Below are 21,246 nucleotides of genomic sequence, written 5' to 3'. Positions count from 1 at the left end.
CACAATTACCGGAATTGCCACCGAGATATGTCTTTGCAGTTAGAAAAATCGGAAAAATCGGACCCCGCCGTCAAATGCCACGACGCAGCGGTGTCCACCAACAACAAAACCTCTCTGGAACGAACCGTCTACCTATTCGGTCAACCAATCGCCCATTCTGTGTCTCCATCCTTCCACAACACCATTTTCTGCGAGCTGGGGCTGCCATGGCGATACATCAGACTCGATTCGAAAGATACCGACGATTTGGCCTGGCTTATGCGCCGTGATGATTTCCTAGGTGCGGCTGTCACAATGCCTAACAAGGTCCAGTCAATGGATCTTGTCGATATTCTGACCGTCCAAGCTCAACGAATTGGCTGCATCAACACAATATATTCCCGGCCTGATCTGATCGGCGGCGAGGAGAGAAGACTTCTCATTGGAACAAATACTGATTGGATTGGAATTCAGCGTGCACTTCTTAAGGCAAACCCCGATCTGCGAACTTCCTTAGAAGCATGGCCGGCCCTGGTAATTGGTGGTGGTGCCACCTGCAGATCTGCAATCTACGCTTTGGCAGAAGGTTTGGGCGCCAAGTTAATTTACTTGGTCAATCGTGACCCTGAGGAGGCCAAGGCTACCATCAAAACCCTCAAACGAAATGGACTACGACAAGAGGTTCAATACCTGGCAAAGTTGGAGGATTTACAGTCTGTCTCCAAGTTCCCTGTTGTAGCAGTCAGTGCAGTGCCTGATATGGCTCCAAAAACCGAAGCCGAGCGCCGCGCAAGAAGCATCTCTAGTGCAATGATACAGACTGAGTCTGATTGCACTATCCGCAAAGTGTTTCTGGAGATGTGCTATGATCCAACACCCTGGACCTGGCTTGCAAGGATGGCAAAAGAGTCCAAGTGGGAGATTGTGGATGGGTTGGATGTTATGGAACACCAGGCCATTGAACAGGCTATTCTCTGGACTGAGAGACCGCTCGAGGAACTCCCTTCGCGGGCCGCAAATGACGCGATTCGTCGAGCTCTCCATCGGTGATGTTTCAAACATCGAGTACTGTGGTTTTTCCCAAGCAATGATAGTTAAGCCTCGTTATGCCTGTATCGAGCTATTTGCACTCAAGCAATACATAGCTTGAACTGCAGGATCTTATGAGCCAGGGTCACAGAACTCGTAAAACTCATTGGCAGGGGAGCTTCCTGTAAATCCAAGGTTGAACAACCCCTCTTCCCAATTATTTGTCCTTTGAATAATCAGTCTCCATCCTTAAGTTGTGTTAGGGATATTACGCACCACTCAGAAGTATCTATTGCCACGAAATCATTGAATACAGAGTTACCATCTGCGCAAATCTCATTTTGACTGGAATGGTTTTGAGGAAATGGGCCTGGTTTGCTGCTCTAAGAGTGTCCAGTCTTCAAGCTCTGCGATTGTTCAGATGTAGGTTGATGTGTGAGTAATCGAGAAATCAGAATTTGTCGTGTTTTCCATATGGTGGGCGCCAGTCACCGGTAGAGAGCTTTGCCCCAGGTTCGAGGACTGAGGCAATTCTCTCATTAGAATTGAGAGAATATCATCAGTGGGATTGCAAGCCATTCCATAGGACTGGAACAGAACAGTGACTAGAATGAAACATGTAGGTGCTAATGAGCGAGGGCTAAGTCTCCTGCAAAATTCTTTCAGTATTGCAATGGCTTCAGTCGAGCAAGCAAGGCTCTCGGGGCTTTCAAGACAGTCCAGTCCCTGTCCGCTTTGTCCAGATAATGGAGAGTTGAGCTTGAGGAGCACGTAAAGGTATACTAGTCGAAGGTGATGGTGAAAGTCCCTGCTCTTACAACCTACCAGCCAGGTGGATTGCCTTTACCACGATCCCAGCCAGATACCGCATACGGTCCTGACCTGATCAGCTTGAATTGAAGCATGGACTCCCAGTCAAACAGACTTCCACAGACATTCCAATTCCTCAGAAAAATTGACGGAGATTCCCACCTGGAGATTCCCGATTAGAGAGGACTGCGAGATGGAATCTCCGAAGACCAGCGCGCTTATTCCGAGCTCTGTTAGACCTCGATCTGCGCCATTCCTTAGCTCTTTCCCTTTCTGGAGCTCATACTGGTCGCACCATAGTACTCCCCCTTCTTTGATTTATTTACTTCCTCACGTACCGGCGATACTAGCCGGCACAGCTGTCCACGGAATACGATTTCATGCAATAACCGTCGTGCGCCGGGGGTGGTGCAGTGTAGGTGGTGGGTGAAGAAGAACAAGAGCAAAAGGGTCTTTAGATTTCTAGGACGCTGGATATGAGGTCAGAGGTTCTGAGTGAGATCTCACCGTGTGAACGAGAGATCAGGGCTCATGATCAAAAGGTTTCCCGGGTTTTGCTGGGGAGAACTTGTATATGGTATCAGGCTCAATTGACTCCAGGTCTTCGAGGAAGAAAAGCGCATAAAATCATCATTAGCTTCGAAAGAATTTACGAGCATCTTGTGTGATACACTGTTTACTCCGTGGAAAAGAAAATCATGTGAACAATTTTGCTTTATAGATCATTGGATTTCATTATCATCAGGACGATCCCATGGAACCCCAAACAGCGATGCTCAAGTGGGAATATCAACAAAACGGGCTTCTAGCCTGGGAAAGTAAAAAGAAAAAAAAAAAAAGGTAAAAAGAAGAAGAAGAAGAAGAAACCGGCGCCTCTATTTAATACCCGCTCGACACAAAAAGGAAAAGGAAAGGGGGAAAACGTGGGGGGGAATGCGTAATGCATAAGCGTGACTACACGTCCCAAGGCAAATCAAGCCAGGCACTCACACCCACACCTCCCGAAGAATGAATGGGTGTGGTGCGGTGTGGTGTTGTTGATGATGACTCAGACGGTGCAGCTTTTTTTATACCTCATCCAGGCAGATGAGAATGACTGATTTACCACCAGTCACCGTGGTCCTTCATAGCCTCGGCAACCTTGGTGAAACCAGCAATGTTGGAGCCAGCCACCAGGGAAGGCAGGGTACCCTCCTTGGGGGTAACGTACTCCTGAGCAGTGCTAAGACCGTTCTTGAAGCAGTCCTCCATGATACCCTTGAGACGGTTATCAACCTCCTCAGAGGTCCAGCTAACGCGGGACGAGTTCTGGGCCATCTCGAGACCGGAGACGGCGACACCACCGGCGTTGGCGGCCTTGCCGGGGGCGTACCAGATAGCAGTGGCGCCGTTGGCCTCACGGTGGGCCTCGAAGACATCGATGGCGTCCTGGGTGGAACCCATGTTGGAGCCCTCGGCGATGAACTTGCAGCCGGCGGCGATCAGGGCCTTGGCCTCGTCGCCGGAGACCTCATTCTGGGTGGCGGAGGGGAGGGCGACGTCGATGCGGCCGGTGATGTTGGTCCAGGGGCGGGCGCCGGGGATGTACTTGAACTTGGAGGCGAAGGCGGCGGTGGAAGCGAGCTCGGAGATCTGCTTGCGCTCGACCTTGATGGCGGCGATGGCGTTGATCTCCTCGGGGGTGAAGGAGCCCTCCTCGCCGTTGAGGACGAGGGCACCCTGGCTGTCGGAGAGGGAGACGACGGAACCGCCGAGCTCGATGACCTTGAGGGCGGCGTACTGGGCGACGTTGCCGGAGCCGGAGATGGCGACGCGCTTGCCGGCGAAGGACTCCTTACCACCGGAGGCGTATTTGATCATGTGCTCGGTGTAGTAGACGACACCGTAACCGGTGGCCTCGGGGCGGATGAGGGAACCACCCCAGCTGCCGCCCTTGCCAGTGAGCACACCCTCCCACTGGTTGCGGATCTTCTTGTACTGGCCGAACATGAAGCCGATCTCGCGACCGGTGACACCAATGTCACCGGCGGGGACGTCGGTGTCGGCACCGATGTGCTTGCACAGCTCGGTCATGAAGCCGACGCAGAAGCGGCGGATTTCGTTGTCGGACTTGCCCTTGGGGTCGAAGTCGGAACCACCCTTACCACCACCCATGTTGAGACCGGTGAGGGCATTCTTGAAGATCTGCTCGAAGCCGAGGAACTTCAGGATGGACAAGTTGACCGAGGGGTGGAAACGGAGACCACCCTTGTAGGGGCCGAGGGCGGAGTTGAACTGGACGCGGAAACCGCGGTTGATTTGGACCTGAAAGGAAAGGAAGGGTTAGACAATGCATGATTTTTCTTTTGTTGGCATTGGAGACGATATTTTCTTACCTGACCCTTGTCATCCTCCCAGACAACGCGGAACTGGACGACGCGCTCGGGGACGGAGACCACCTGGAGAGCCTTGCGGTACTCGGGCTTCTTCTGGAAGAGAGTGGAGTTCTCGAGAGTGGAAGCGAGCTCTGTCGGGATTGAGAAGTGATTAGCTGAGCGTTTCCCGAAGAACCACTTGCCGAGGATGCCGATGGCCCCCCAAAAAAAAAAAAAAAAAGACTTGGTGGGGAGGAACTCGGGGAGGAGGGGGAAGAAAGGGGGGGCAAATTGAATATTCTATTGAATTGATCAAGAGATAGAAATGAAGAGACGCAAAATAGGAATTGAATATGCATATTCAATACATACCCTTGTAGGCCTGCTCGAACTCGGGCTCGTAGGGGAGGTTCTGGGCGGTCATGGTGGCGGGTGTGGTGGGGATGCTCTGCTTTCAGCGTGGGGGTATATAGAAGATCCAAATGGAAGGATGTGAAAGACAGAGATGGAGAGAGAGAGAGCTGGCGAGTTGAAGAGAAGAGAAAGAAGAGGAAACTGGTTGAAGGGGGGTCGGAAGGGAATGTTATATACAGCGATGGACCAGATGGAGGGGGGCCAGGGTCAGGATGCCGGAGTCGGACGAGAGAGACCGGACTAGGTGGACGGGGAAAAAAGAAACGCGATCCGGAGAATAGTGAGAAGAGGACTGTAGGAGAGCCTGGCGGAGGAGCAAGTCTGGTACAGCGTCAGTCTCCGTAGTCAGAGCCAGTGTCGGCGTAGGGTAGGAGTCGTCTGGCACTGAGCACTGTCCCGAGTCAGGCCAATCAAGTGGCAGCTTCCCGTGGAAAGGGCAGGCCGAAGTTCGGGGCCCCACCCAAGTCACGGGCTGATTTTATCTTATCCTTTAAGGTCACAGGAATTGAATGGCTTATCTCCAGTAGGACCAGGAGTCCCAGTAGTACTGGTGGCGGGGTTCTACTACTCGAGACGGAGAGTACTCTACTTCGTACTCTCGTCGAGGGTGTGGTTCTCCCTCGTTCCGTGTTATATTCGTAGGCCCAAGTTCGTGTTCCGATGCTGGTTGGGTGGCTGCCCTTTCTTCCCTATGCCCCTTCCGCTCCTCCCATCGGATCGGTCCTCTCCGATGTACTGGTCAGCCACTGTCCGAACGGGCACTAATGTAACCTAGAGTACGGAGTACAGTCTTCTGGGCTACGAGGCATACTGATGTGAGAAGCGGGAGAAATGCGGAGAGTGTACCGAGTCGCGTGCACAGTCATACAGCGAGTTCATCGTGGAGTATAGATGGTATCCTCTCTAAATGTTTAACTCGGCATCTTCAATTCTCCTGCACTAGTCTCCTCCTAGCCTCCTCCATCCTCTTTTCTCGGTCTCAACTCGCCCAGTGACCCGCATCCGCCACCACCTGCCACTGTTTGGTCAGGTCACGTGAGCCCCGCAAGCGGCAGTTCCAGTCGGATACTGGACGATGGGGAAGTCTTTGACAGAATCACTACATTCACAATCCTACTCTATTCTTCATTCGAGCAGTGGTTATTGTATGTAGATCCATATTCGTACAGTATCTACTCCCTGAATAAAACCCTAAAAGGTCAATCCACACAATAGAATATGTAATACATCCGACAAGATATGATCATGTCCTATTATGTATGCCCTCCACTACAGTACTTACTGCCCCACCAACTTATCTGATCGCCCAATTTTATTTTTCAATCCCCTTGACTCATGAGAACCACCACTCACCTCGGGCCTCCACCGACTGGCTCCCACACTGTCTTTATCACCAAAAGCAATTCACTTCACTTCATTCACGGAGCATATTCTCCGTCGCTCCGTAGAAACCACTCAGCCTGAACTACCCCATCGCCCATTCGTAGTAAACACAGCATTACTCCATCCATTCTTATTCGGCTTCTGCTCTTCACCGGAGCCCCAGACTCGGCAATCTCCAGTACCACTACCCAGTATCCATAATTGATAGCATTAGGCATTATTGCTGCCCATTTATCCCGCCTGCCCCTGCCGTGCCTGTCTCCGATGTTTTCTCCACGTCCCTGGCGGGTAAATGGAGAAGAGGAGGGGTTGTGACTTGGAGGGGTTCCCGATCGGCGGAATAAAGTGAATTCGCCACATACACACAATACCGTTACATTTTAGAATTTGAAGAAATATACCACTCGTCAATGCTTCTCAACTCCTGTACTAACAACCTCCCTATATCTACACTTCACATCTCTACTTGTTTTCAAGTCCGTATATTCAATTGGCTTCAAATTGAATTGAGTTTTCCACACACCCCCCTACTGTATCCATGACCCGGTGGCTGGACGCCACACCAACACCCTTGTCATGAATTAGTGCTAGTCATGTAGGAATAATAGAAAAATGGAATAAATTCTCAAAGCCCGCCATAGCCTGGCACCTGCAGGGCGTTTACCCTCTAAGTTCTCACAGTACATAACCTTCTCAGCCCTCACTAACCAACGGACTGTTCACACTGCAGTCTGTGCTTGGGCGCTGAGGCTCCGAAGCCTAAGCCCACGCTCAAACCCACTCCTAAGCTCAACTTGTGCGGCGCCAAGACTCGCAACGCCCAAGCCTATTTGGCCTTGGCAGCTGGAGGCGACGGCGCCCGGTGGTTTAATCTGGTCTGGTTCCGGAAATCGGCACTTCCCCGGTGAAGAGATGTAGCTGCGTTGCAGCTCCAGCTCCCGCATAGCATATGGTACTGTACAAGATGAGGGTGCCGAACTGGTATACTGCACTAACTCTAGTGGGATGGCTAATACTCTGTGACATTTTAATTTGGAATTAGTAGGCCTTGACTTTATTATGACGATGTACTTATAGCATGAGGTATATACGATTACTATTACCGGCGGTAATCGCGTTCTAACGCCTAGGTTCTGATTTTCTTTTGCCACCATCGCTGGGTTGATCGACTTTGCGTCGAGGGTGCTGTTGATTGGGTTAGGCTGGATCTCCTACTACTATTATGTACAGTATGTACTGTGTTTCCCCCGCACGAGCACGAGCCGAGTCAATACCACATAATAAAGCTGGGTATCGGATGTGGGAGGTTGACATTTAGTTTCACGTAAACATGGCTTTTTTAACTATTATTCTTTGTATATCTTCTTGCTTCTTACAATCAAATATTACAACTCTTCCCAGTTATTTTCGACATATGCTATACTTAACAGCACGTGTCCATATTGTCGACCAACAATGACGATATGCGCAATGCACTAACTTTTGAATTCCAGGACTACTTCCCGCAGAGATGGTTAGTCGTGGGGAACCCTGCATCTGCAGCTCTCCATGAGTCTAAGTTTAAAGGTGAAGCGCGTCCAATAAAATAGATCATTCTAACATCTTTAGCTTATGATACTGTTCATTCGAGGTCTGTTGAGTCTTCTGATTACCTCTCTGGTTGAGGCTATGGAGCTGTAGGAGCTTGTGGGAAAACCGGTGGTTTATGAAGTAGTGTTCTATGTATTGTTAATCTTAGCGCATGCACTACCCCTGCAGATGCCAGGAGATCTTATCAATCTCCGAAGTGGACATCTTGACGAGGTAGCCATAGTGGTAGTTTGATAGAGATTTCCAGGGCAGCGCCGGACGTTTGCTGATTGCTTCGAGGCCTATTTAGGCCTCGTCTTGTCCTTCCTTCTCCTCTTCTTCCTCTCTGGACAGTTCTCACGAGAGTTCGAACTCGATCGATTGTCTTCTTCCTTGCTTCCTTGCGTAGTGGCGCCGATCGCGCCATCAGTAGTTACCTTGCAAGATGGAAGTGATGCACTAAGTAGATCACGAGGAAACAGGTACTAAGTGCCGTGAAATACGCCATGCTCTGATGTCACTGAGACTTGACTTTATCTTGGTACTACCTGCTCAAACAAGTTGTAAGGCTCTATTATCGGTAAAGGAAACTCTCTGAATAATGGCAACACTGCTTAACCTTTGGAATATCCTGTATCCTTTGAATGTCTAGCATACTATTTACTTTGAGCATTTGATCAGGAAGCATCAAACGTACACAACCACATCCTCTCTCTCGTTCGACTTATACCATGAACGAATCCACCAAGGACCCTCCTTCACCCCACAACTAGGACAGCTCTCCCTAGTGCCCGCAGCTCCCCAAGCTTGAGTTGACCCTCCACACTGCACAGAGTCCACATTGAACCATAACCAACTATGTACGGTGTCACCACTACGCACCCCAGATTCCAACACTGCCAGAATCCACAATCAACCCACACACCCCACACAAGAAACTAGACGACGACACATCCAATCTCATTCCACCATCTACGTGGTATCCTCCATCCCACCCCGCCCCCGTCAAGATGGCTCGTGCCGCATCGCGGGAAGGGAACAAAGCCACGGTCCATAGACATGGGCATCGGCGGACTCCGCAGACTCCGCACCCTCAGCCCGCACCCCGCGAATAAAAATAGGAAGACATCTGCAACACCCCAGTTTCCCTATCTATCCTGAAAGAGGATCGTGCCTGCCGACGTCATGCACCATGACACATTGTTTTTACTCGAGATCTTCATCACCCATCCGACCGTAGTTTCGCTCGGCCGAGTAGTGTGGCTGATCATCTTGATAGTATTGGCGGGTGTTAGGTTTGTTTACGTTGTTCTTGCCATGGGGGCCAGATGCAACACGACCTGGTGAAAACAGGATAGACCGGCATCTCAAGAGTGCATCACCGCAGTGGCGAGAGAAAAGGGCAGATGTACCTCACTCACACTATTCCGGTTTGCAGTTACGGGTGACAGCTCGCAACACACGGCACCGTCGGCACGTCTACAGGCGCTAAAAGCGCAGCGCGTGGAGGCGGTGTCGCGAAGTGATAGATCACTTTTTTGATATACCGCCATAGCTACTCACACGTGTGGCACTGTGCTGGTAGGTGGGTGTCTGGGAGCGTGTCTGCAAACTGCAGATAATGATATGAGGCATTTGAGTAGTCTTTGTAAGGGAGTACGTGGAGTGGGATACGAGAGCAAGATACTGATGTTTCTTGGGAAGGCATCCCTAATGACTGTGATAGATCGTTCGGTGTATGTTCAGCTGGATTCTATCTTGTTCAGCTTGGTTTATCTTCTTTCCGATGCAAGATGTCTGCGCCACAGGATACCTGAACCGGACAGACAGTGGCAATCAACTCCTCAGAAAAAGACGAGTGCTATTCCAAACCCGCATCTCAACCCGCATCTCAACCCGCGATCTGCAAGCCTGCAAACAACAACCAAGGACCTGGAATAATCACGAAGTAGATGCCAGTGCAATTGGATATTCAAGCCAAATGGCGGTGTCAACGTCTCAGAACTTGATCAGGCTCTAAAATGCGACCCAATGGCAAAGTAAACATGGACCTGCCCCTTTCAGTCTAGAGCTGGCCATATCAAGCACGCAGTACTTCATCGCGGTCTGACAGAAGTACGGCGACAAGCAAGCTGAACCCTTGCGCGTCTGGCGCCAAAAGATCAACCACGACCTCGGAAAGGCCGTCATGCATTTCCTGGAACACAGCCTACAGAGATACGTGCAGAGCGTATCGCCCCTATGCCCATGTGGACCTTGATCTTGAGATGACAGCGTGTGGCGATGTGAAATACAAGGAATTGCATTTGCCACGTCGTCGAGCCTTAGAGGCTGACTTCAGTGTGACACATAGCTTTTCCCGACCGCAACGACTTTGCATATGGAATCGATTGGCACGCATATCCCTCCCCGTCTCTGATCTTCGCAAGCTGGAGCCACACAGATTTTCCTGGGTTTTTATGTATCGGGAATTATTGAGCAAAGGAAAGTTGAATCTGGTCCCTAGGCATGAAGCTTGACTGGCCATCCACCTGCAATTAGGGAACCGAGTGAAACTTATCTGTGACCTGCACATAGAAGGAAGGGATAGTGGCAAGCTCTTCGTAGTTATCGAAAGGCAATCCAAAGCCGATTGTAATGGAATACTCCACTCAAACGCTGCCGTTAGCATTGTTCCATGCGCGCATGGTACATCAAAGAACAATCAAGCACCATGATCAATATTCAAGCAAGCTAATGGCACTGTCAGCACGTCCCTTCGTTCCCCTGACTTGTCTCTGAATTTCGTGCAGCTGACAGGGGGGCCCGCCTGTTCTTTGTCTCCAGAAAAGGGGGCCCCATCTTCCCCAATCCTAACGCCGATCTCACCAATTCCCGTATTTAGCTATGTATGCAAGTCGTCGACCGAAGCTTCCAAAGGTCTTCATTATAATTGCGAACACGAGTCCTGATGATTAGCTAAATAATTCCCTCGTGTGGAAGACGAAGACTTGGAGTACTCAGTTGGGCCGTAGCCGCAGCTTGGTCAGGCCGAAGTGGTCAAGGGGAAATGGGGAAGAACGAACTTAAAGAACACACGGCTCGAGGGGTGGCCCTTGCTTTTCGCGCCTTGGGCTTTTCGCGCCCGAAGATCCCAGATTGTGTGTCCACTGCCCTGGCTTGAGCTTCTTGCTTAGGATTAGTGACGCCATATTTAACATTTTTAGCATCAACTTGCTCGATGGCGTGGGGGATTATCATTTCGAGACTGCTAAGTGGTTCGGTCGGAGATCGTCCACTGCACTAGAGGTGTTGTGGGCTTAAGCTGGCGCAGTGCCTAACCACCTACAGTATAAGTGGCTAGGCCTAGCTGTCCTTGGTGTGATCCTAGCTCGTGTTTCGTTTGATTTTCTTTATATTTCTCTTTGTTGTCTCGGGCGGACGAGTCAATTTGGGGAAACACATTCCTTCACCCGTTCGTCAAATACCCGAGCACGTCGGTTTCGTTCGGTGCGACGCCACGATCGCAAACTAAGCTCTTCGCTTATGGGGTATCCATCGAGACTTCTTTATCCGTGTGAGGATCCTCTTGACCTGCCGTCTTGAGTCCTTGACAGCCTCCCCCTTTTGCCAATTCAGGGGTGGATAGGTAGAATTGGGCAGGCATCAGCAAAAACTTCCCGCCGGTCGGGTACGATCCGTTTCTACATATGTCGAAAGTCAATTCATTGACACTGCGCCAGCCACCGTCAGGGTATGCAGCATGATATTGATGTGTAGGGCAGGGCACGACCTCTGTAAATGGATGGGTGTATGTATATTAGAGTGTGGATGTGAGGACCACCTTTTGGACCAGTCATCTTTGCAGCTTACAGAGAATCGAGTAATGCGCCGGTCAATCCCAATTGTCCTCGTGGTCAATTGATTTCAATCATGACTAGGCGCCTTGCAGCAAGCAAGCTCGCTGGTGGGTAGATTAGCGCACTCATGGTCCTGGAAAGGTAGGATCCGGTTTTCTCAAGGGCAAGAAAGCCTCCCCCCTATTTTCACGCGCGGCACCTGTGGCTCGCTAGACTATTGTTGATCCGCGGAGAGGAGTTGGAAAGAAAATAAAAGAATGCAAATCCCGTAACGTCACAAAATAGGGAAAATAGGACAGAAAACCGGCACCTAGGCGTTAGGCGTCAGAGAAAAAGGAGAAAAAGCCACTGGATAAGAATGGTTATTAGAATCGACGCCGTCTCGATTACGCCAACCAATGGGGATGGATAAGTGGACGATGGGATCTCTCCATGTACTCCGTAACACATGCAGAGTTACCCGGCGCAAGGACGCATCCTTTTACCTCAATGGATGATCCAGGTACTGGGCGCTGCGGCAGGCTAAAAAAGGATCCTGAGCAAATCAGAAATCAGCAATGGCCAGCTAATAATAACATGTGAGAATAATCGACTTTTTTTTTTGGAAAGACCAGTATAGTACTACTACTAATAGTTTAGTTACTGGGTCTGAATCGGAAACCGGAAGTCAGCCTTCAAGCCTCCCATCGTCTAGCCGAACAAAACCGTGGATAAAGGAAGTCAGGGCCGGCGGATGTTCCTCGTTTTGAATGAGTTGCCGGTATGGGGGAGGCAAAGAGGCTGGGAGAGGGGCCGCTCACTGGCGGAATGGAAATGGATCTGACAAGTTTGAACCAAACCTTGCTCTTGCCAAGTTGGGGGATTATTATTACTGTACACGGTACCGCAGTATATTGCTTTCAATCTTTAATGCACCACTTTCTTTTCCATTCTCTTGTAGCTAATTATCGTGATTATACGCAGAAAGCGGGAGGAACAACCAACCTATACACTTTTCCCGCGGTCCAATGGCTGGCTAATTGTCCAATCGTCCCGAGAATCCTAGAATTCTCTCTCGTCCACCACCATCCCTTCATCTAGATCGATCCAGTATCCACCCGTGACCCGTGGGCAGCAAGATCTGAGGGACAAGGGCCTTGGTCATCATGATTGGCTTAACCGGATAGACCCGTTTTGATGGATCCGATTTCAAACCAAAAAAAAAATTACTCCAAAATCCTCCGTATACTTTGGAAATCCACTCTCCGCACGATTTCTCCCACCTCGCTCTTTTTCTATGAATGTTCCAGAACAAAGCCCCGATTTTCTTTTGACATCGTTCTTATCTTGGACTGTGATTCCGTTAGTTCCTTCTTTTCTTCTTTCTCCTCTTCTCTTTTTCCTTCTCTCTTCCCTCTTTTGTGCTATATTTCTTTTGACGCAGCCGTTGATTTCCCCTCCTCAACATGTATGTCCGCAATTCTTTTACTTCATAATCTGTTCCCTCCAGGGATTTTCTATTACCTCGAGTTCTCGACTCTATCCCACCCTATTTCACCCACCGATCGAACAATTCGTGTCATGAGCTGCCTCCTCCGATGATCCTTCCATGACAAATGTCCATGAATAAGCCCCAATCTGGCCGAGGACTCGGGGCCATCAGAGATCTGTTCCGCTCTGCTCCCCCGCCTTCCTCTTCTTCATCCTCCCCTTCCCCCCGACGCCGTGTCTCCCTCCTGGTTCGTCGAGGTAGGGATCTCTTTTCAAAGTAACCATTCCCCCTATCCAGTTGCTGCTGCATTGACCTTCCCGTTGTGGTTTTCATCCTTTGCGTCTTTGTGTTCCTCAACACCCCCAGACGCTGTTGGGGCAAGGCGAATTGAAATGCCCCGCTAAGCCAACCCCAACACGAAGGAGGCCGTCAGACAAATCCCAATGACATGATCCCCAAGCAAGAAAAACAAAGGACAAAGAACAAAGAACCCGGCTAAGACCAAGAATTGCCCGCAGATACACTGTAGAGCCGCCCAGATCAGCATCACCATCCCGCATGAACTCACAATCGCAATTCGACCCGGCGGTCATGATCGGGCTGGCTGGCGCCTCACCTGGGAGAACTGAGGACAACTTTGACATTTTCGAATGGTATCCACGCTATCAGAGTTGCCAACGCTATTTCCTCGACCATGCACAACACAGCGTGCCCGTCCAGGCACTATCCGCCTTTTTAAACATCAAATTACCCTTCCAACGACAACCACACCCGATCATGAATTCGAATCCCGTGGCCGCACCCTCTACAGCAACTCCTACAGGCCCAGCACCACCTGGCCTACCCGCCGTATCATTGATCCCGTATATTCGCCGGCTCGTTGCCACGGGCATGGATTTCCCAGGTGTGCTGCATGGATTCTTCGGAGACGACTGGAGCACAGGTGTTGGCCCATTGCACGAGCAAGAACGTCGCAACTATCTATTCGCCGCGAAGAGTGGCGGCTGGGCATCCGTGAAAAAGGACTACGATATTCCCCCGCTGGAAACAATCCCATTCCTGCGCCCGTTGCAGGGTCCCTTGGACGCGGAGATTGAAGCTGCCGAACGCAGCTGGAGCGAGTGGCTCGCCATGGAGGACTGGATGGTTGGCCCACGAGCGCCGGATATTCTCCACGATTCATCTTCACAGAACTCGCGGCCGCGAAGTTCTCGCTGATGAACCAGAGCACTTTTAGTCCCTTCTCGGTGTGCCATTTTTTTCTTTCTATGACATGTGTTCATCATCTTCTTTTACTCCTTCCATCACCTTATGGCGTGTCCATCCCCTTTTGTTATTCGGGGCATCGCACCCCACATTGGATTGGCGACATGGCGTCCATTGAGTCCTCCACGCCCATGGGGCTTGTCTAGCGATCGTGTACCTTTTCATTTCACGAAGGCTCTTCCAAGGGTCTTTTTGATACATCATTACATGAAGGCTCTGTGCCGGGTCGGACACCTACTACCCTTCTCAGACACCCTTGCATTCTACAGAACAGAGGATCAGCGAGTCCACTGGCTTGTCTCTGCGTCTCACACGCTAGAATTGTTGGATATGATTATACATACATTCTACATTCTCAAGCATGGGATAAATCACAAAACAGTATACTACACATTGCTATGATCTCCTCCTTTGATCACCATTCTGGAAATATACACTTCCACGGACATAACCTCGTGTGAACAAGGCGGCCTGAAACAATAAATTTCCCAGTTCATCTCAAATCAACTGGGTCGGAAACGCCCGACACCCGAAAGAAGCAGGCCAACTGCACCAAAATTCCACCGTACCCGCCTTTACCAACCCGTCGGATCGGAAGGGGGGTGTGCCCTAGAATTCGCATTCCCAAAAAGCAAAAGGGGAAAACAAAATAAAAGACCAAACGCAAGCTGAACATCATAACCGTCCAGGAACCCCTTGACAAAATGTCATTTCGGCCGGAAGACTCAAGTCACCAGGCCTACAAGCGCTAGCCTCGCACTTGACTCGTCCTTGGAGTGGAGGAAACAGAAAGAGGGTCAGTCCCAATCCGGGTGGAGGTTTGTCAATCATTGCCCCTGCCAGCCAGTGAACCGTGCCAGGAGTCAGAACCAGGATCAATTCCAGTGCCGGGAGAACCATTCTGGCTTTTCCTTTTCTCCTTTTTGGCTTTGCAGAAGGGGGCACGGCGGAAGAGGGAACGCGATCGGTGAGCCATGAAACTAAATCAAAGCCACTTCTGTTCTCCCCCATTATTCTCTTTTCTCTCTGTATCTCTCTTTCGTTCAACCCCACTAGTTTGCGCTTTTCCGCTGTGGACACCCCAGATCCAATCTGGACAAAGGTGCCTCTCCCTTGGACACGGCGGGGCTTGATACTGTTTGGTCTTTTCTCTCGTGGAAACTGTACAGTGGTAGCGTAGTGGAATTGGAATTGCTTGGTACAGGATGTTGTTGGCCCGTGAAGTGGTTCACGAAATCGAGATGCGTTTCGAACCAGGATAGAGGTATCCGTGGTTCTACACTTACTTCTCCGACCGGGTCCGTGAACGCTTCACTTGGCATCTGCCCCTCTGGCATGAATCATTTGTCTTTAAGTTGTGAGGGCAGACTTGGTGTCCATACCAGAGAAAGATAGGGACACGGGAGCTTGCACGTATCCAGTATCATAGGGAAACGACTGCGACTACGCCAACTCTCTCTCCTTAAGAGTACAAACTGCAAATCTTCCCCCTATCAACGGCCTACTAGCTCATCCTCAAAGATACCAAATATCCTCAAAATAAAGACACAACAAGGACCAATCAACACCTTTCCTCCCAACAAATTCAATTGGGCATAGTCTTTCTTCGAAGCATGAAAACCTGCTATTCTAGCGTCTGTGGCACGCTCGAGGGTAAGGTGGCGCGGCTGAAATGGGGGCCTAGCTCGCTCTTAGTCTGCCACTAACGAGGGCCCGGCGGAGTCTCCTGAGCTCCCAAGACTTGCATAACGAATCGTAATTGGGTGATTACTAGAAATTCTCCGAGATCATCCTGGCTTTAAGTTCCGGGATACGATGTCCGGCGTGAGCTTTGGAATATTGATTTATCGTGATGTTGGCGCGATCGTCATTGACTCGTCGAGGCTCAGGGGAGGGCGAGTAGGGGGCTGTTCCATTTTGCTGAGTGGTTCTTAAGAGTGGACTTGCATTTCCGCTGTCTTCAGCACGGGGTAACCGGACTAAAGCCCCTGTACTCTTGGAAATAGTCCATGAGCCGTCTCGTTTTCTCTGTATTCTTTGACGAAATATTGTGCTGCTGCAAGTTCCAGAGCTATACTTTTGACTCCGTCTCCCAACTTTTAACAATACTTGGCAAGAGATGAATAGGCAATGCAGTATTTTGTTCCAGGAATAGCACGAACTACGAATTCCCGAAGATAAAGCCTCAACTTTACCTATGTACATATGAAACCCTAGCGTCACCACAAGATCGATCGCGATCGATTCTGCAGAAATAATTGCACCCGATAAGGGGCAGGATGCAGCCACTAATCACTTACTACTGCATCTAGTTTTTGACGGGTATGAATAACAAATTCCCCTATCCACTGTATCCAGGTCATCTCGAGTCATGCCCTCGACCTCCCTCCGCAGATCTGCCAGTCAATTCATGGCACGCCGGTATCTGTCAGTGGGAAAAAGGCAAAACGACGCGCAAACCGTTTCTCCCAAGTGGAACGCGGACCCAACATTTGAATGCCCCTCTCTTCGGCACAAGATCAAAATCTTGGATTGTGTTCACCATCAACTCTATCCAGTGTCTAGGGCGTGCCTTCGCGAGCGAATTACCCGGAGATGGCTCGGTAACGGCACTACGTAGCCCTAAGTGGGGATTCTGGCCGTCTTGGCTGCATCTTGAACATTGCATTACAGGATGTATGTGTCTATAGGGCCTTGGGTGAAGCCTCGGTGAAGGGCTTGGTGGACTTGTTGCATTCGGGTTCCGTGGTTCGGCTTGTGGGCTCGGGATGTGGAGGTTTTGAGTATCGTCGCCGTGTTTCACATGCACGCTTGATTGTAGTTTGGATTCTAGAATGAATGTCATATTCTCATATAAGGAGAAGCGAAAAATGATAAAATTGTCAGTTGATGCGAGGCCTGCCTCACGTAGCGTCATGTGTGCTCCCTATCTTACAGGACACCAGGCGGCAGAGGGTATCAGACAGAGAGAAAAGTTACGACAATTCAATTTGAAAGAGAGAGACGATAAGATTTGCATCGGTGAGGGGGAGCTCTCATGATCGTACAAGGACATGATTTGTGTTCTTCACTTCCGTCTGTTGGATTGGCACGGGAATTGTGGCCAGGTGATTTTGATACTGTCCGGAGACACGAGCGAAAAATTTAAACCTTCGAGGTTTCAACGGCCCACCAAAAACAACAGCACCGTTGACATGGTCATGAATGGAAAACTCAATGCTCTTTCCAGTCAGTCGAGCAGGTATAATTCGTTGTAAAAAATCAGGTTGATTCCAGCATGATCCGTGTCTGTCATGCTTGCACGCCAGGAATGGTGAACTTGTCGGTTGCCAGGCACTATCATTCAATAACCGACGTATATGTCCCTCATGACAACCACCCCGTGTCTCGGACAAGTAGTCGATACTTCTGATCAATGCGGCCAACAGATCGTATCCATTTGGTAACATATTGCAAGGCGAAGAAATCTCTGTTGTGCGTTTACCAACGATTGCATCTCCAAGGTTCGAGCAGAATAGACAATTGATCTCATTTAATAGCGGCGACCATGCTAGACCGTCTTTTTCTAGAGTTGTCTTTCTCAAAGTGGTTGTCTGAGGTTCACAAGCAATGTCCATGAACTCGTATCCATAGATGTTCTTTCCTTTCGGTTTCTGGAGCAAAATCCTGCCCAAATTGATCGAAAATCCGATGATGAGTTTCCGAACTGTCAGAGAGTTTCGGCTTCTCCGCGATCCTTGAATCACCATTTCTTCCTTGTCTATCAACGCCTCGTACGATGCATCCGGGTGCCGAGACGGATTGTCGGCTATAGGCACCTCCCCCCTCGGAATCGCTCCGGTATCCTGTTCCAATAAGCCAGCAACATGTGGTGGAACACTGAGATCAAAGGAACCAGCCAAGCTCTCATGGTACTAACATCATAGAGAACAAGCTGCTCCAACCTACTGCGGTTCAGGCACTTCAGGTACTCACCAGACGGAGTAAGCCTAATCGTGTTGTTCACACGCTGCCAAGACGCGCCCCCTTGTATTCCAATTTGAGCTGGTGCTGCAGACTGCGCAAGACCTTGAAGGTTGATATTCGCTAGCTCCAACGAAAAGGGCTTCTGTTTTGCACTAGACCATGACACAGTGAGGTCGTGTGTGCTGGCGCCCAAGCGAAGTTCCGCTCGGGAGCACCATCCCAGGAGCGCTCTCTTTGAGAGTAGGTAATTTAGATCCTTTTTCCGTAGCCAGTCTGATCGAGTTGTGTGCAATTCGGAAGCTTTGATCTGGCGACCATAGCTCGCGATTTCCAGATGCCACATAATCATCCCATCGTCGGTCTCCTGGATTGGAATAAGAGCAGTTGAGTAGCCTAAGAACACTAGGCCCGAGGGGGTGTCAGGGCCGGATTCAATAAGAACCGGGTATTCGACCACCGCCAGTTGAATCATCGTATTGCAATCGAGTTCCAACCCTCGAGATGGTGCTCGTATCCGGACCCCTGGTCCCAGGGTAATTACAACGCCGTCGAATAATTCTGCCCAGCAACCATGCAGCAAATCATCGGCAGGCAAAGGCTGTAATGGCCGTAGATACAGGTAAAGCGTTCCAGCTTTAACCTTTTCGTAAGCGGTAGATAGACGAGTGACACCCATCACTTGCTTTCTGATAGTGCGACAGACCCATTCGAACATGCTCGGCAGCTTCCTGCTGAGGCTGCAACACTTTAAGCGAATTGAATTGGAGGAGAACTCGAGAAATGTTGTTCCATCAACTAAAAGCAAACATAAGAATCAGAAGAAGGCTGGTCATTATATGTGCTCACCGTATAAACCCTCTTTGCTCTTGAGCGCTCTGGTCAAATTATTCATGAATTGTATTGCCAAAGAACCATAGGTCTTCAAAAGAAATTGATGCACGGTTGAATATTCAATTGTGTCTTCCTTTCTGACCAAGACTGTTACATTGGATAACCACAACGATATATCCTGACAGTCCTTGACCAATTCAGGGAGTTCACAGGTGAAGTGAGTTGAGGACGGGTCACAGCTTGATGAAGAATCCCCATGCACGTCCATATGGTGGTGGGTAAGCATACCAACGAGATTCCCTGTGCATATCATGTCTGACGCTAGGGGACCCACATGAGCCCCGGCAGCGATCAGATAACTGATTGCCACTTTTTTCTTCAGGTGAATTGCTAAGGAAAGAGCATCTTCAAAGCTTCCTGATGGGAACAATATGTTTGGATCAGCACCCATGTCGAGAAGCACTTTTACATTCCCACTGTTCTCGCCGCAAATAGCAGCCGCAAGTGCACTTGGAAAGTCTCCATACGGCAAATATTTGTTGATATTAGCCCCTTGATTGATCAGGAACTGGATCATTTCCATGCCACTTCCGTGACAGGCTGCGGCTAAAGCACTGCCATAGCGGCCGGAGGTGACAGGCATATTGATCGATGCTCCAGCATGAAGAAGGTCGTCAGCAATGGTCAAGTCTCCCTGAGCGGAGATTGCTGTGAGTGCGGTGCCGTGTTCTCCACGGACAAGAGGCATATTGATGTCTGCCCCTTTCTGAATCAGAAATTGTACGTTCGCTTCTTGCTTTCCCAGACAAGCAGCAACAAGGGCGCTTCCGATGTTTCCAGTTCTCATGACTTGGTTCACTTTAGCCCCTGATTCCAACAAGGCCTCTATTGTGTCTGGGGTGCCTTTCTCGGCAGCGAGACAGAGAGCACGTCCATCCTCGATGGCTTCTGTGTCAAGTTTCAACTCTCCATTAGCAATCGCTTGTATAACATTGATCTTTCGGCTGATCAGGTCCTCCAAAATATCCAGTGACTATTAGACAAAATGATGCAATAGCTAGGTCAGCATTTCCTACATAGCCTATAAGCTATGGAAATCTGTCCACTGACCGAGGAATGAACTGGCTGAGTTTCGTCGACTGACCAAGTATTGGTACCATGGGTCTGTATCTTTTTGGGAGATCTCGATTCATCATACGATGGAAGAACTGATCCAGCTCGCAAGCCGTCACGGTAAGTAGACTCTGTAGACGTTGTTCGTTGATGTGAAACCGAGGTACTCGGATCAGCAATTGTAATCTTCCAGTCCCTATCTGACAAGGGGCTCTTCCTATGGTGGATACGCATAGTAGGAGTAGGATCATATAGAGTCGATATGGTATCGGAGGGAAGACCCGGCAACCGGGCGGCCGAAACTGGCAGGAGGGGAGGGTGAGGAGTGACATTTTTAGTATCTGAAAACGCTTTCCCTTTGCCCTTTTCCCCTTTTGTTCGCCGAGGGCGTTCTCGTAGAAGGTTCCGCATTTTCACGTCGCCCTGTTTCTCATTGGGAGGACTATAGGATTGAGGAGGAACCTGCAAGGACATGGTGTGTGGATTCGGTCCCGTGGATTTTTCCCTGGATCTCCAAGGCAGGAGCAATTTCAATGTTTGTGAATCCATGGCTATGGGTGCGCAATGTTTGGCATGGAAAACAGAACCGCAACAGAGTCATGGATGGCGTGGAGCTCGGAAAATAGCATAGGACGGACTCGTATCGTCAGTTTTTCCCCAACCCGAGGGCACTTTGTTAAATAGAACTCGATGCGGGGTCCAACTCAACTTCTCAGCCTCATTGGGGCAATCAGCAAGCGCTGAGCTGGCAATCTGTTTGTTCAAAGCCGTCGGCTAGCGCGTGATCTGCATCTTTCATTGGCGAAGACCCTGTACGCTTCTGCACACTGCCCACGAGGCGGTGTAAATCACGAATTATATCACCTGCTTCCTGTGACAATAAACTTGCCCAACATTGAAAGCCCAGTGTATAGATGGACTAGAGTCAGAGTCAAATCTACAAGCCTAGATCAACTCATGAATCAACTCATATCCGAGGTATTTCCCAGATGTTCGTGAATTAGAAAACTATGTACACCGAAAAACAAACCCCCAAAGGTTTCCCCACCCAAACGCCATCGCTAAATGCAAAACCAATACCCAAAGATCCCAAGAATTTGCATCAAAATAGCCACCCAGGTATGTACAACAACCCATAGTAATTTCAAATATCCTGATAGCACCACCAGCCAACCAACGGGTGAGCCATAGAATAGAAAAGAGAAATGAGGGGGTATCTTCA

The 21,246-nt window shown here is 49.8% G+C and overlaps 4 protein-coding genes across 4 annotated transcripts; 2 read left to right on the top strand and 2 right to left on the bottom strand.

Moving 5' to 3' along the window:
- Positions 1 to 27: 27 nt before the first annotated feature.
- On the top strand, positions 28 to 1,029 carry N7458_004210 (shikimate dehydrogenase family protein; the record flags this gene model as incomplete). The annotated part of the gene is made up of 1 exon (XM_056907592.1): positions 28 to 1,029. The coding sequence occupies one exon, from the start codon at positions 28 to 30 to the stop codon at positions 1,027 to 1,029; it is 1,002 nt and encodes a 333-aa protein (XP_056768319.1).
- Positions 1,030 to 2,919: 1,890 nt separating this feature from the next.
- On the bottom strand, positions 2,920 to 4,610 carry N7458_004209 (glutamate dehydrogenase; the record flags this gene model as incomplete). Its single annotated transcript, XM_056907591.1, has 3 exons — positions 4,545 to 4,610; positions 4,194 to 4,324; positions 2,920 to 4,122 (listed from the first exon to the last, which is right to left on the bottom strand). The coding sequence occupies exons 1-3, from the start codon at positions 4,594 to 4,596 to the stop codon at positions 2,920 to 2,922; spliced, it is 1,386 nt and encodes a 461-aa protein (XP_056768318.1). The 5' UTR covers positions 4,597 to 4,610.
- An 8,796-nt stretch (positions 4,611 to 13,406) lies between these two features.
- N7458_004208 (uncharacterized protein) lies at positions 13,407 to 14,066 on the top strand (the record flags this gene model as incomplete). The annotated part of the gene is made up of 1 exon (XM_056907590.1): positions 13,407 to 14,066. One exon carries the CDS (start codon positions 13,407 to 13,409, stop codon positions 14,064 to 14,066), a length of 660 nt encoding a protein of 219 aa, XP_056768317.1.
- Positions 14,067 to 17,149: 3,083 nt separating this feature from the next.
- N7458_004207 (ankyrin repeat domain-containing protein) lies at positions 17,150 to 20,498 on the bottom strand (the record flags this gene model as incomplete). The annotated part of the gene is made up of 4 exons (XM_056907589.1): positions 17,150 to 17,959; positions 18,034 to 18,875; positions 18,927 to 19,944; positions 20,022 to 20,498. 4 exons carry the CDS (start codon positions 20,496 to 20,498, stop codon positions 17,150 to 17,152), a joined length of 3,147 nt encoding a protein of 1,048 aa, XP_056768316.1.
- Between the last annotated feature and the right edge of the window lie 748 nt (positions 20,499 to 21,246).

Source organism: Penicillium daleae (genome assembly GCF_028827525.1).
Source record: "Penicillium daleae strain IBT 16125 chromosome Unknown utg000004l_segment0_segment0, whole genome shotgun sequence".
NCBI lineage: Eukaryota > Fungi > Ascomycota > Eurotiomycetes > Eurotiales > Aspergillaceae > Penicillium > Penicillium daleae.
The sequence above is the reverse complement of the archived record's forward strand: the minus strand, read 5'-3'. Positions and strand labels throughout refer to the sequence as shown.